A 14849-nucleotide genomic window follows, 5' to 3' on the forward strand; every position below is an offset into this window, starting at 1 on the left:
CATAAGAAGTATTATAAGTCACAATAATTATATTAACAATTCAAAACAGCTAAAGGGTATACGTAAAAAGCTGGTGGTGAAAGAACAACTCGTTTGACCGTTGAAATCCGAAAAATATTACTATCATTTTTAGGACGTGAAGAGTAACTATCATGGAACACGTGTTTTGGTGATGAAGATGCTTGGCTTGATTAATTAATATTATTACGAGTTAATGAATGACTTTATATATTACAACTATGAGATGGCTTTTATCTGCTAAAGATTTTCCATAAATTAGGAGAGAAGACTCTACTCTATCATCTCCTTTCTTCCTGCATTTTTTGGTCTCTTCAACTCCAAAACTCCAATAATATCCTTGAGGTAAGTTTATCATCCTCAACTTCAAATACTCCATGTCATGCCCATGAAATGATTTTATAATCACAGAAATGTCTATGGCATATATAGACCACAAGTTTCAGAAGTATTTCTTTATTTCTTAAACTTCAAGATCAGTCAATAGATGGAGTACTATCTTTTCTTAACTTCTTCTCATTTTACCTCAATTCTCATCTTAATTGTTATTGCAGTTGTTAGCTTGAAGTCTCAGTTTCAAAATGAAAGTAGCAGTGGTTGGGACAGGAATAAGTGGACTGGTTTGTGCATATGAATTGGCAAAATCTGGAGTGAAAGTTGTGGTTTATGAGAAGGAAGATTATCTTGGTGGCCATGCCAAGACTGTTACCGTTGACGGCGTGGATCTTGACCTTGGTTTTAGGTTCTTCAATCGGGTAAGTCTGGTTTGAGGGTGTTTTAGTAAGCGAACAAGATGATCAAACTAGCTTATAAGTATTTTTTTACTTTATTTATGTGTTAAGTAAACATTAAAGTACTTACAATCATACCTCTCTATAACAATATCATTATATAACATTCATTCACCGTAAAAGTAAAGTTTTTTCTCTGAATCGATTTTTTATATTATATTTTACCTCTCTATAATAATTTTTTATCTATAACAGTAACATCTATCTTTATAGCACTACGCTCTTTGTAAAATTATCTCTCTATAACAACTATATATAATCTCTAAGATCAACAACAATAAGTTTAAAGATTTTAACCTCAACCTATTACTCCATGAACTGAGATAGAAAACTCAACTGTTAAACCCTTAGATTGTCGAGAAAGCTATCAGATATCCTTTTGCTAAAAGTTTAGACATAAATCTTCACCAATTCAAGCGTTATATCACTAGTAAGAGACTTGAATCTACTAAACAAGATACAATTACAGAGTTTTTCTATTAATCTTGAAAGAATTTAATCTTCTAGTAGTTTTAAAATGTGTGCCTTAGAGTATAAATCTTTGTGCATCTAATGATGAATTTATTTGTAATATATTAGCTTTCTTTAGTAATTAATTAGTGAAATATATATATCTTTTGAGTATTTAAATTTGAATAATATAATTTTCTTATTTTTTATATGTAACATTAAAAAGAATTAATTTTTGGTTATAAAAGTCAAAAAATATTTAAACATCAAATGTTATAGGTGTATCACAATCATTCAATATAAAAATAAAAAAATATCGGAACAAACGATATTGTTATAAAAAGGTTTGAACATAATCCTATAAGCTAACATTAAAGTACTTACGGGTAATAAAGTGTTTATTTAAGAACATGACCTCTATAATTCATACCTTAATATTTCTAAATAAAGTGAGTGTTGCACAATAAATTAGTTAACGGTAAAGTGTTTGACTATACAATTGGGTTTGGCAATCATAAAAATATGTGGGCCAGTTGTCGGAGAGTTACGTCTCTATTAAGATACTTTAAGGTGGCCCAAATATTTAAATAATTTTATTAGTTGTATTATCTTTATCTTCTAAATAAGTGTCAAGTCAAGTAATATCAGGAAAATTGTATCTGTGAGATAATGATAAAAGAAATGTTTATGCAATAATATCATTATCTGGTAATTTCCCTGGCCCCACCGACGACTAATATAAATACAATTGTTGGTTTTGCTTTACTCTTACGTTCATCAGTCTAGTATTTTGTTCCCAATATGCATGAGTTAGATGAAATTTAGCGATTTTGTCCATTCTTTTATGCTATTGTTATCAGTGGTCCTTTGAAACCTCGCCTTCCCTTTCGATGTCCGATCCCGGATACAACACCTAAAATATTATCATGACCCAATTTAGGATTTTGATCGATACTTAGGAGCAAGTGCCCCCAAGTAAGTCTCATCGGTATTTTACAGAAAATTTTACAGAGTTTTCCCTATTTTAGGACTAGTCAAAAAAAAATTATCTCATAAACAGATAACAACCAACCAATATCCAGCTAAATCAATCATAATATTCATCAACTAACCAAAAATAAGTTTTCACCAGCATTATCAACCTTAACATAATAATATTAAACCCATTTGAAAAATATGAAAAGAAAGTACAATACGAGTAACTAGTCTAATATAATGAGTGAATGCTTATGACACTAATAAAAATGACTATGGAGAGAAAAGACGATAACAATAAATAAACTTTTCGCTCATGCAAACAAGTGCGAGGCTCACTAGGAGCTATCAACTGGTGTACTCTTATTAACAAAATCCTTACTCGTGTCAACTGTTGTCTTTGTAAAAAAAATAGCAGGGAGTGAGTCGCTAGCTCAGTGAATAATAACACTAAACCACAACTTTTTTTATTGGGGACAAGTCAGAAAATATGCTTGTTTAGTAATCAGAAAATATCATGAAATAAATATGCTTTTCATAATCGGTAACAACAATCAGTCTTGTTTGTTTTCATATAAGCAGGAATCAATTAACAATTTAGTAATAAACTCTGAAATATAGTCATATCAAACCTTATGTTCGGGAGGTTTCCAAGAAAGGATCATGTAATTTATATCACTGTGTGGACCCCTTCGTAAAAGGAGTTAAGTATAACTATAGGTCCCTACTCGAGGGAAAACTGTAACCATATGCTAGTTCTACCTTCCCACTAGTGAGGGCTACAACTGTAATCTTTAATCTGTATATACAAGGTGCACCAGGTCTAACGAACCCGTTGTTATGTACGTAATCCTTCAAAGTCTCCTCCCATTTATACTTTTTCCTGTAAACATTAAATATTCACATGAAAGCATTTTTAAAATAGTATAGGACATTTCAATTCTTATCAAATCGTGTAACCTCATTTCGGTAATGATAATCATATCTCAAGTAACAGTAAAATATGTCTAGTAATATTGAGAATATTTCAAATAATTGGAATTTTCTACAGTAAATTGTTTAGTACCGGCCATATCAAGTAAAGAAATTGTCCCACGTGCGATTTCAAACATTTGGTAATACATTTTATTTTCAAAATCATGTATAAACCATGCAGGTTATAAAAACACAAATTGCGATAAATTACTACTCACAGTACTCGTGTCGAAATACCAAACGTGTCACCTCGAGCAGTCCATAAGACTCATTCAACTACCTATATTATCACAAAATCAATCTATATATCAGCTTCATAAACAATCAACATAACTGGTCCAATCCTACACATCTAGTTAATTTCCTCTTTTTTTTTGTTCCTCTGAAATATAACTATTGATTCTCTGTTAATCAATTTAGTAGTACCTAAATGGATAGGAACAACAGTTCTCTGCTTTTTTTTTTTTGGATTAATACTATGATACTTCTATATCAGAGATAAGGTAAAAAGGAATTGATTTGATTAAAAAAAATTGAATTCTTGTCTTACGTAGTGCTTGTTCTTCACTAGGCTAGATTGTTTGCTATGAAATTAATAAAATACTTATTCATCTAATTCAAAATTCATATTTGTGCTAAATCAAAAGTAGCTTATCTTTTCTTGTTTCTAGTTAACGAAATAACTGTTAATAGGCTAGATTGAGTAAATTTAACTTAACTTGTTCTTCCCCACTTTATAAATTTCTTCGGTGAAAATAGATAAAACCTTCCCCTTTTTTTCCTTCTACTATGTTAAATAGCTTTTAACTGAAATTTAGGCAAATCCCACGTGGGAAATAGAGGGAAAAGTTCGGACCATAATATTTTAGGTTAAATGATAACAACACCATAGGAGATTCAAGAATTACTAAAGAAAAATAAAAAAAATCAAAAAGCGTGCAAAAGCTAAAAGAAAATAGGGAAACGAAAAAGAAAACAAAAATTAAAGATAGATTGAATTCAAGAACGAGTTTCTTGAATTCAAGAAGTCTATTCTTGAAGTTGAATCCTAACAACAATAATTAGCTACGAAGAACTAATCACCTTTGATAGAGAATTAAAAACAGGAGATAGATTGTGAAACTCGACCCTTTAAAATAACAAGAACAACAACAAATCTAAATTTATCACCTTTCTTGAATAACTAGAAGTGATCTAAGATTTCGAAAAGAGTTTAATCATGCCACCTTAAGTTGAGTCTTAAAGGTTGAAGAATAAATCCAAGAGAAGTCACACACAAGAGTGCAAGAAAAATCTCACAATTTTATTGATAATAGAGTATAATTTAAGTCTAAAAATAAAGAAGACACCTCTTTATATAGAAAAGGGGTCATGAAATTCTACCTAAAAAACAAGAAAATAAAGTCCTAAACTAGTTTGGACAATAAGTCCAACTACCTTAGGGAAAGGAAAAAACTAGGAAACAAAAATCAAGTCATTCTTGGAAAGTAATTCCAACAATCTTAGGAAAAGAAAAACATAACCTTAACTACCTAGGAAAGCAATAAATACAATTCCAAAATATATGGGAATAAGTTAATATCAATCTAGGATAGGATCTTGAAAGTCCAAACCCAATCTTGGATAAGATCTTGGAAATCTTGAAGGCAACTTGCAAACAACTTGGCACCAACTTGCACTTAACATCTAGCACGCCTATTGAACCATTTTTGGGAAGCAAGTAAATCCTTTTTATATTATAAAAACGTGGCTTTATATATGACTTTATGGGATGCAAGTTTGGACATATATTAGGTGCTAAATTGGTCAAAAAGTGGACTGATTAGGACCTTCTTCAAAGGATATCTCTTGGGAGCCAATACTCCTCTTCTTGGACATGAATTTGAGCCATAAAACAATTGTAACACCTAGACAATTCACATCCTTTATCCTTGAGCTCTTCCTCCCAATTAATAACTTCTTCATTTGCACTTAAAATCTAATGACCTTGTTTTGTAACTCTTTAGCTTGACATATTGCTGAAGGCCCTCTTTGAGATTCCAAAGCTTTATCCTTGTCCTTGAATAGAGTTGAGCTTCCTAGGATGCTATCATTAAAGTCCACGAAAACAAAACTATAAGAGCTAAAAAATTGAGCCAGAGCCAACAATATTGCAGAACCTGAGTGTAAAAACTAGAGAGTCAATTTACTCTGAGCATAGACAATGCCAGGATTTCAAGTTTATGGATTCAGGATTCTATCTTATTAAGTTACTAAATTCGAAATTAATAACTTGTACATATTTAATGAAAAATTTAAGACAAATAAATAATTTGAACCAAAGCTATTGGGTTCGATCCGTAGCCGACACTGTGGTTCTGCCTCTGGCTTTGAGACTAGATAAAAAATAGCAGAATATGAGGACGAAATAATCAGGCTTTGATAGTGTAGTCACTGTCCTTAAGGAATTTGAGCCTCCCACTTTCGTTGCTGCAATGATTAAGGCAGAATTCCTTCAAGAGTTTACAAAGACAAAGAAATTCGAGTACAAACAATTAACTTGAATTTTCACTTGAAGAAACTTTGTGAATTGTAGATAGCAGTTAGAGAAGAAGATGGAAATTTTTTGCTTTCTGTTTGTTTCATTTTGGAGAGGAAAGGAGTATATCTGTTGAGTTCATTACACAAATGGTCACTCAATTATCCCAAATTATCTTCTAAAGTCACTTTACTTTTGTTTGTAACAACAAAATCACTGAACTATGTCTATTGCACTCAGAAGGTCACTCAACTAGATTTTCCAAATTTTGGATTGCCAAATACCTATTTTACCCTTTAAATTATAAATATTTATCTTTTTTTTTTAAAACTTTATAATATTATGGTTTTCCCTTTTTAATTTATATCATGGACTTACCTATAGAATAAATAAATATTATTATATGATCAAGGTTAAACTCAATTATGGTGTATTGTTAGTAGAGAACTGAATAGACAGGTCTTACTTCACTTTCTGCAATGTTTTTTGAATCAAATCCCATCATCTGAGTTTCTATGGGTAAAATCATTGGGTTATTCAGTCAAATTCCTACCATTTCTGTTCTTTGTATCCTTCTTTTGGGCATTCATTTGGAAATGTTTGTAGATAGAGTTGTTTTAAGCCCATCTTGTGGGGGTGAGCATGTGGATGAATGCTGAAACGGTGTAATTGACAGGTAACTTATCCAAACATGATGGAATTTTTTGATTTCCTTGGAGTTGATACAGAGATCTCCGATATGTCATTTTCAGTGAGCTTAGACCAAGACCGTGGTTGCGAATGGGGTACCCGAAATGGAATCTCTAGTTTGTTTGCACAGAAGAAGAATGTGTTGAATCCATACTTTTGGCAAATGATTAGAGAAATTAGCAAGTTCAAGCAGGATGTCACAAGGTACTAATAACTTATTTATCTTTATATATGTGACTACTTATCATTAGTCAATTCCATTGAGCAATTTGTTGGTTTATTGATCTCATTAGAAATTTAGAGCACATATTCTTCTTTGTTCATTTGAACATCATGCATTTGATTAAAATGGACTAAATCGTTCTGCTTTGTATGCTTTCTTTATTTATATGTCAAGGAAAGAGCTATCTCCGATGAAATTTATTTCATCACGAATACGTTTCTGATTGCATTGCAGTTATCTTGAAGCACTTGACAACAATCCAGACATTGATCGCGATGAAACGTTAGGGCAATTTATTAAGTCACACGGCTATTTAGAGTTATTTCAGAAGGCTTATCTGGTGACATGCTGTTTGTTGTAGTTCTTGATTTTGATATATACTTGTATTGGCCTTTTACTTTATTCAACATATTGTCGAAGCAATTTACATAAATGTTCCACAGATTCCAATATGCGCTTCAATCTGGTCCTGTCCCTTAGAAGGAGTAATGAGCTTTTCTGCTTATTCCCTTCTTTCATTCTTCCGTGACCACCATCTTCTGCAGGTTTCATTTCTCTTATCTACTGTTCAATTAGCATACTTCGTGTGTAGATTACATATATCATTTTATTGTCTTTGTGCCTAAGGGTGCTTTTGTTTCTTTCTTTACAGCTCTTTGGTCTCCCTCAATTGCTCACTGTAAGATGGCGGTCACATGCATATGTGAACAAGGTGATTTTTTTAATTCATAGATACCACAACAGTTTTTACTATTTCTCTAAAAGGAAAACTTCATGCAATTACCAATTTTCACCTTCTTGCATGATTTATTATGTTAAGCATATATCATCCTTGAGAGTGATTTTGACGGGGGCACTGAATACAGGTTAAGGAGGAGCTGGAGAAGAGAGGCTGCCAAATAAGAACTGGTTGTGAAGTAAATTCTGTATCGACAAATGAAGAAGGTCTAGCTTGATTTAATTCATGGCTTTTTGCTAGAGTTTGCTGTGCTGTTTCTTTTATCTTAATAGTAGATAGGCATATATCTGTTGGGAAAACGGAAAGGCTATTACCTGAGGGCAATTTAGTTAATGAAAAAACACCATCACTTTATGTGTTTAAAAATGGTCCTTTGTAAAGGCCAAACCAGAAATGATGAAGATGGTTTTCATTGATATCCATTAGTGTAACAATGGTGTCCGGGTTAGCTTGCACACATCTCAACTATGCCATTGGGTAACTGTTACCTCCCATCAGCACAATACTAGGTTACTCTTCCGCCAGGCTTAGGCAAATGGGAAGAAATCATGTACTGATTTTGTCTCTGCCAGGATTTGAACCATGGTCTCCAAGGTTTACACCACCTCATTGACCACTATAAGAACATGTGTTTTTTTAGTTTATATTCATTTTGTGATTTTTTTTCAAGTGATAGTGGTGTAGATAAAGTTAATCTAGTGCTTATCCAAGGGAAAAACTTCAATCAGCTGCATTGTGTTACTATCACATAGCTATGGACTACTCTTCATTCTAACTGTAAAAGAAAGAGCCCGTGCAGGTTGTACCATAGCTTCCAATGATGGTGCCAAAGAAGTATATGATGGATGCATAATGGCTGCGCATGCACCAAATACTCTGAAAATGTTAGGCAAAGAGGCAACATACGATGAAACAAGAATTCTGGGTGCTTTCCATTATATCTACAGGTACTTTTGATTCCTTTACAGTATAGAGATCCTCTAAGAAAAGGCACCCGAGGAGCTCTATTTTGTGCTTTAGTGAAGTTAAATTAAAATGCATGTTCTAATGGTGGCTGGTTGTAGTCAATGTAACAACTACAACCTGCTAGATTTCTGAGATAATATGAAAATCGTACTGGAGACCAAGATTAATATAATTAGTAATTCCACCTCTAAAATTCAATCCACGAGCACCACATAATCTTGAAAATTTCCTTTTAACTTATTTCTCATACTACCTGGCTTGAAAGAAGTGAGTTGTGGATTGAACCATAGTCTTAATAGGATTTATGATGTCACAAAAATCATTTTCTCTTCCTTTAGGACAGTGATATTTTCCTTCATCGTGACAAAACATTCCTGCCTCGTGAACCGGCAGCATGGAGTGCTTTGAACTTTCTTGGAACTATGAATAATAGAGGATGCATGACATATTGGCTCAATATAATCCAGGTATGTTATGCAATACAGTGATTTAGGATTTTCTGTAGAAAGTAGAAGATAATGTTCTTCAGTGGGGAGTCTCTTCTCTTGTAACTATCCTCTTATTTTATGAGCTGTCTAAACTTACAGAATCTTGTCGACACAAAGCTGCCTTATCTCGTAACCATTGATCCTCCTCACACACCAGATCATACATTGCTTAAGTGGACAACATGCCACCTAGTCCCCTCAGTTGCTGCATCAAAAGCTTCACGGGAGCTAGATCAAATCCAAGGGAAGAGAGGAATATGGTTTTGTGGAGCATATCAAGGTATGAATCTCCTTTTATGCAGAGTACAGAGAGTTGCTTCAAGATGGAAATCCTTTGTAACCTTCTATCTTGTCTAGTGTTGAGTGTGCGAACAAAGTCCCACATTGGTAGCTAAAAAGAAAAGGAAGTGACATATAAGTTGTAGGGATATTCTTAAGGATGAGGCCTTTTGGAGAAAACAGTGCGAGCTTGGCCCAAGGCGGGCTATACTATTTAGATGAAATAGCCCTAATCCATTGGGATTGAGGGGACTAAACCAGCAGCCAAGCTGTCTTTGCAAAGAGTGATTCATTCACTTTTTTTCCGCATAAGGTTAAAGGAAAACAACTGTCAATGCTTGTAGCTTGAGTTGTTCTGACTTTAGTCTTTCCTTCCCTTTAGTGCAGACTTTATTTTCCGCTTTGTGTTTCACTGCTTATTGATGTATATTTATTGCAATACTTTCAGGCTATGGCTTCCATGAGGACGAACTAAAGGTAGTCCAACTTCCATTAATGACAAGCTCAACAGATTTTAACTTTAAGTATCACCTTACTCTGAAAACAATTTGGAGCCTTTTCCAGCTTTTGTTATTCCTTTGATGCCAAGTGGATGATTACTACATTTGCTCCTCCTCAGGCGGGTGTGGCTGCTGCAGATGACATACTTAGAAGGAAATGTACCATCCTGGACAATCCCAAGCACATGGTACCAACCTGGCCTGAAACAGGAGCACGCCTCCTCGTTACTAGATTTCTCAAAAGTTTCATTGCAACTGGATGCATAATGTGAGTGATAATAGTTTCGCCTTGTGTTGCTTTAATCCAAAAATATTAGCAGATACATATCTAACAAATTGTTTATTTCCATCTATATTATTTGAATGGTAGCAAGATGCAGAACGACCATTTTATTGAGAAAATGCACTTCTTATATTAAAATCGATTGACTTAAAGCTCATGTACAAGTCAAAAAGTGTGTTGTAAAACAAATCATGTGTGAATCGAGATTTATTGTACTTTTTGTTTTGTATTATTCCTTCAATTATACATAGCTTCAGAATAGTCTGAATTATTCATGCTGGAAGTGTTGGAATATTACTCGCGCATATTTGAGTTTCTTTTTTCTAATATTTAAAGATATTGGATAGTAACTTTATATTTTTTGATACACAGCTTGTTGGAAGATGGAGGTACAATATTCACCTTCCAAGTAACAGACAGGAAATGCACTCTCAAAGTTTCTCTTAGAGTTCATAGTACACAGTTTTACTGGAAGGTAACTTGAAAGTTTCTTTTGCCCCCTACAAGTAGGGCAGCCCGGTGCACTAAGCTCCCGCTATGCGCGGTGTCCGGGGAAGGACCGGACCGCAAGGGTCTATTGTACACAGCCTTACCCTGCATTTCTGCAAGAGGCTGTTTCCATAGCTCGAACCTGTAACCTCCTGGTCACATGGCAGCAATTTTACCAATTACGCCAAGGCTTCCCTTCCTGCCCCTCTACAAGTAATCGAGCGATAAAGCCAAAAAGAAAAATTAAAAGTTTTTCAATTTAGACAAATTTTGTGATATAGATAGTCTCTTGTAGGTTGCAACTCAAGGTGACTTAGGCCTTGCTGATGCTTTTATTCATGGGGATTTCTCTTTTGTTGACAAGAATGAAGGTCTTCTTAATCTTTTCATGGTGAGAAAATGAATAAACGTATTCGTAAGTAGCTTTTGGTTTGTACTTAACTTCCTGAAATTCTTTTTCAGATATTTGTTGCCAACAGAGATTTGAAAGCATCAGTCACAAGGTCTAGTAACAAAAGGTAAGTAGTTTATTAAAACTGAAATCAGGAAATTGCAACTTATGTTCATACCGTAAATTTTTTTTGTTACTTTGTTCTCCAGAGGCTGGTGGACACCACTGCTTTCTACGGCAGCGTTATCATCTGCAAAATATTTCATTCAACATGTCTCAAATCAAAACACCCTGACAAAGGCTCGACGGAATATCTCTCGCCATTATGACCTGGTAATTAAATAACTTGCATCTTATATCACTCAAAGTATGTTGTGGATGTCAAAGATCACTATTGAAATAGAAGTTACTTAATCCTATATCTAATTTTTATTGTATAGATTACTCTCTTAATTCTGTTTTCATGTAATTTTCTTGTTTAAAATAGGCTGCTAGATTGATCAGCATTATGTTGTTAACTTTTTGTTCAGAGTAATGAACTCTTCTCACTCTTTTTGGATGAGACAATGACATACTCCTGTGCTATATTCAAGGTTAGCTCTCATTTTTTAAATTCTTTCTACTTTTTTCTGCATTTCTTGTTCTTTAATCTCATTCCGTGGTGATCTAGTTTTCTTTCTTAATTTCCCTAGAGTGAGGATGAAGACCTGAAAACTGCACAACTTAGAAAGATTTCTCTTCTCATCAAAAAGGTAAATCATCAACTAAGTAGAAATCTTCCCCATTTCTACATATATTTCAGGCACAGTTTTTAGAGGGGGGTCTTGGAGCAACGGTAAAGTTATTTCCGTGTGACGTATAGGCTATGGGTTGGAGCTGTAGAAGCAGCCACTAATGCTTGCATTAGGGTAGGCTGTATACATCACACTCTCTTGGGGTGCGACCCTTTCCTGGACCTGTGTCAATGCGGGATTCTTTGTGCACCGGGCTGCCCTACCACTTCAGGCACAATTTGATTCTGCTTCTCTTTTTAGGCAAAAATTAGCAAGGAACATCACATTTTAGAGATTGGATTTGGTTGGGGAAGTTTGGCTGTGGAAGTTGTTAAGCAAACAGGATGTAAATACACTGGTGTAACTCTCTCTGAGCAGCAACTTACGTATGCACAGTTGATAGTTGAACAAGCAGGCCTTCAGGTATAGTACTTAAAATGTGTATGGAAGCTCAAAATGTTTGAGTTCAGAATTTCATTCTCGTTTTTCCATAATATTCAATTCAATGAAACTTTTTCACAGGATCAAATAACATTTCTCCTATGTGACTATCGCCAAATGCCAAATAAGGACAAATATGACAGGATTATATCATGGTGAGGTTTTATCAGTCTTCGTCTGGACATATTGTATTACATTACATGTCGAGCCAGTGTTAAAATTGTACTACTGATAATTTTCAGCGGGATGTTAGAACATGTTGGTCATGATTTCATGGGGGAATTCTTTTCTTGCTGTGAATCTGCACTGGCAGAAGACGGGCTTCTAGTTGTACAGGTAATGAATTAAAGTCATGACCCCTCAACACATTCCACTTTGTTCACTTTTCCCTTCAAATGTTTATGCTGATTTTCAAAGTGTTGGCTTTCCTTAGTTCATTTCAATACCAGACGAGAGGTATGACGAATACAGGCAGAGCTCAGACTTCATAAAAGAGTATATATTCCCAGGTGGATGCTTGCCTGCACTAAATCGAGTAACATCAGCTATGGCTGCAGCATCCAGACTATGGTAACAAAGATTTCATTTTGTGATTTTGCACTAGCATGCTGTCACATTTTGTTGATGTTGTTACTACTTGCGGCCAGTGCTTTTTTCATCTACTCTCTAGCCGAGGGTCTATAGGAAACAACCCTCTACCCTTCCAGGATAGAGGTAAAGTCTGCGTGCACACAAGGGCGAATGTAACACGTACATTACGGTTTCAAGTGAATCCATAATTTTCGATGCGGAGCATAAATTATGTGTAAAAATCTACTAAATTTGCAAAAAAATAGTAATCACTCTGTTTCAATTCAGATGACACACTTTCCTTATTAGTCCGTTCCAAAAAGAATGATACATTTCTACAAATGGAACTAATTCAACTTTAAACTCTTCATTTTACCCCTTAATGACAAACTTTTATAACCACACAAATGTCATGGTCCCACAAAGCTTTTACCCCTTAAGCTTTTAAGACCACACGTTTCAAAAGTCTTCTTTAAGAATATAATGGGTTCAATGCAAAAAATCTTAAAAGTTGAACGTATAAATTTTAAATCCTAAACTCGCCTCTGCGTATACATTGTCTTCCCCAGACCCCACTTGTGGGAACTCAATGGGATTGTTGTTGATGTTGTTGTTGTCATATTTTTAGAAGCATTTCTTTCTTAAAGCATTTGATAAATGATATAAATGCAGTGTAGTGCACCTGGAAGAGATAGGAATTCACTATTATCAGACGCTGAGATGTTGGCGAGAAAAATTCTTGAAAAATCAAAGGTAACAAGATCAACATAAGTCCAAAACGATTCTTTGTAGTCAGTTGTAAATGCTTATACTTGACTATTGATAACTTTATCACTAGCCAAATTCGAGCTTTGGGATTTGACGACAAGTTCATCAGGACATGGGAGTACTACTTTGACTACTGTGCTGCTGGATTCAAAACATGCACGCTAGGAGATTATCAGGTATATGCTGATAAATCTTTGGAGAACTTAAAGCAGTCCAAGTAGAGACATTTTTATTTATTAAATTATGTCTTTAATAGTAAATACATGCATTTATCCATTTTTTTTTAAAAAATCTTGAAATTATCTAACTAAATCTGAGAAGTAAAACAACTTATAAAGGTTGCTTCTATCTTGTAGATTGTATTCTCAAGGCCAGGCAATGTTGCAGTTTTTGGTGATCCTTACAATGGTGTGCCTTCAGCTTATTAAAGTTTCTTTGTTTGTAATATTGGAACTTCCTTTTGGAAAATAAATTAATTAATTCATCAACACAAGAATCAAGCCAGATGTGTGTCAATGGTGTTGGGCTAGACTAGCATAAAGATACTCTTGACATGGTGTGCTTCAGCTAACTAGTTTCTGGGCATACGTTGCGCGTGTACCTCATGTCAATGAGTATTAATTTTTAATAGTCACATCAGTATTATTAATAAATGTGTGAAATGTGGACAAAATTAGCCATTTAATTAGAATTGTATGAATGCTTATATTTATTGTTATATACATGTATAACAATTTCAAAAGGCTAATATTTAAAGAATTTGAAGAATTTAGATAGGTATTCCATAAAAGAATGTGAAGAATTCAGATAGATATTCCATAGAAATGTTTTGAAAATTCTGAGAACGATTTTAAAATTTCAACACAAAATTATAATTTACATTTTGTACATAAACATTGAATAAATAGTTTAACACCCCCCCCCCCCTCAAATACAGATTTGGAAACCAGAAAAATAATGCTATTCATCTGAATATTATCAATTGGGAAAAAGGAAACAAAGGAACAGTATTCCTTGAAATTCAAGGTAAAAATATAATCAAGAAAGTAATTAGGAAACATATGAATATTGCTAATAAATGGCATATGCAATATGAATCAAATCTTTCCGTAACCAGCAATTAAATAATTAGAATACAAAAATAATAATTTGAGAACATGCTAATTAATTCGAGGAAGGAACAATATTATATGATTAAAATGATACTTAAAATGATAAGACACAACAAGATATTTATCTTAATGCTTGCCAATTGGGTAACACATAATTTAATGTCGTTATATACAACAAAATCCAATCAAGAAATGATAGAAACCTAAAAATCTCTCCCACATAAAGGTGATGAACGGTAAAAGTAGCTATCATATAATCCCCCCTACAAGTCACATGAGAGAAATAAAAAGTTTTATTTTCCATGCATGTATTCTTTGATCCCAAGCATATATAGAAATAAACATGCAAATAAAATTATATGTATTCATTTTCTCCACTCTCAAGTTCAGAACCAAGGTGGTTTGGTTGT

General features: G+C 33.9%; 1 protein-coding gene across 4 annotated transcripts; it reads left to right on the forward strand.

Annotated features, from left to right (window-relative positions):
• Nucleotides 1–257: 257 nt before the first annotated feature.
• On the forward strand, nucleotides 258–13989 carry LOC104229662 (uncharacterized). Of its 4 annotated transcripts, none has more exons than XM_070172224.1 (25): nucleotides 258–363; nucleotides 573–773; nucleotides 6404–6621; nucleotides 6875–6980; nucleotides 7084–7185; nucleotides 7293–7352; nucleotides 7507–7585; nucleotides 8179–8326; nucleotides 8689–8812; nucleotides 8933–9113; nucleotides 9561–9589; nucleotides 9732–9880; nucleotides 10268–10370; nucleotides 10680–10775; nucleotides 10847–10902; nucleotides 10985–11108; nucleotides 11306–11368; nucleotides 11468–11527; nucleotides 11810–11971; nucleotides 12071–12144; nucleotides 12232–12325; nucleotides 12423–12559; nucleotides 13232–13312; nucleotides 13398–13503; nucleotides 13684–13989. In XM_070172224.1, the coding sequence occupies exons 2-25, from the start codon at nucleotides 600–602 to the stop codon at nucleotides 13753–13755; spliced, it is 2598 nt and encodes an 865-aa protein (XP_070028325.1). In that variant the 5' UTR covers nucleotides 258–363; nucleotides 573–599; the 3' UTR covers nucleotides 13756–13989. The 4 variants fall into 4 exon arrangements, with proteins under 4 accessions (XP_070028325.1, XP_070028373.1, XP_070028339.1 ...); XM_070172256.1 differs by lacking the exon at nucleotides 258–363 and adding an exon at nucleotides 6334–6403 and having other exon boundaries at nucleotides 694–773; nucleotides 6480–6621; XM_070172272.1 differs by lacking the exon at nucleotides 258–363 and having other exon boundaries at nucleotides 690–773; nucleotides 6480–6621.
• Nucleotides 13990–14849: the final 860 nt, after the last annotated feature.

The sequence above is a fragment of the Nicotiana sylvestris genome, chromosome 1 (genome assembly GCF_000393655.2).
Source record: "Nicotiana sylvestris chromosome 1, ASM39365v2, whole genome shotgun sequence".
Classification (NCBI taxonomy): Eukaryota; Viridiplantae; Streptophyta; class Magnoliopsida; order Solanales; family Solanaceae; genus Nicotiana; species Nicotiana sylvestris.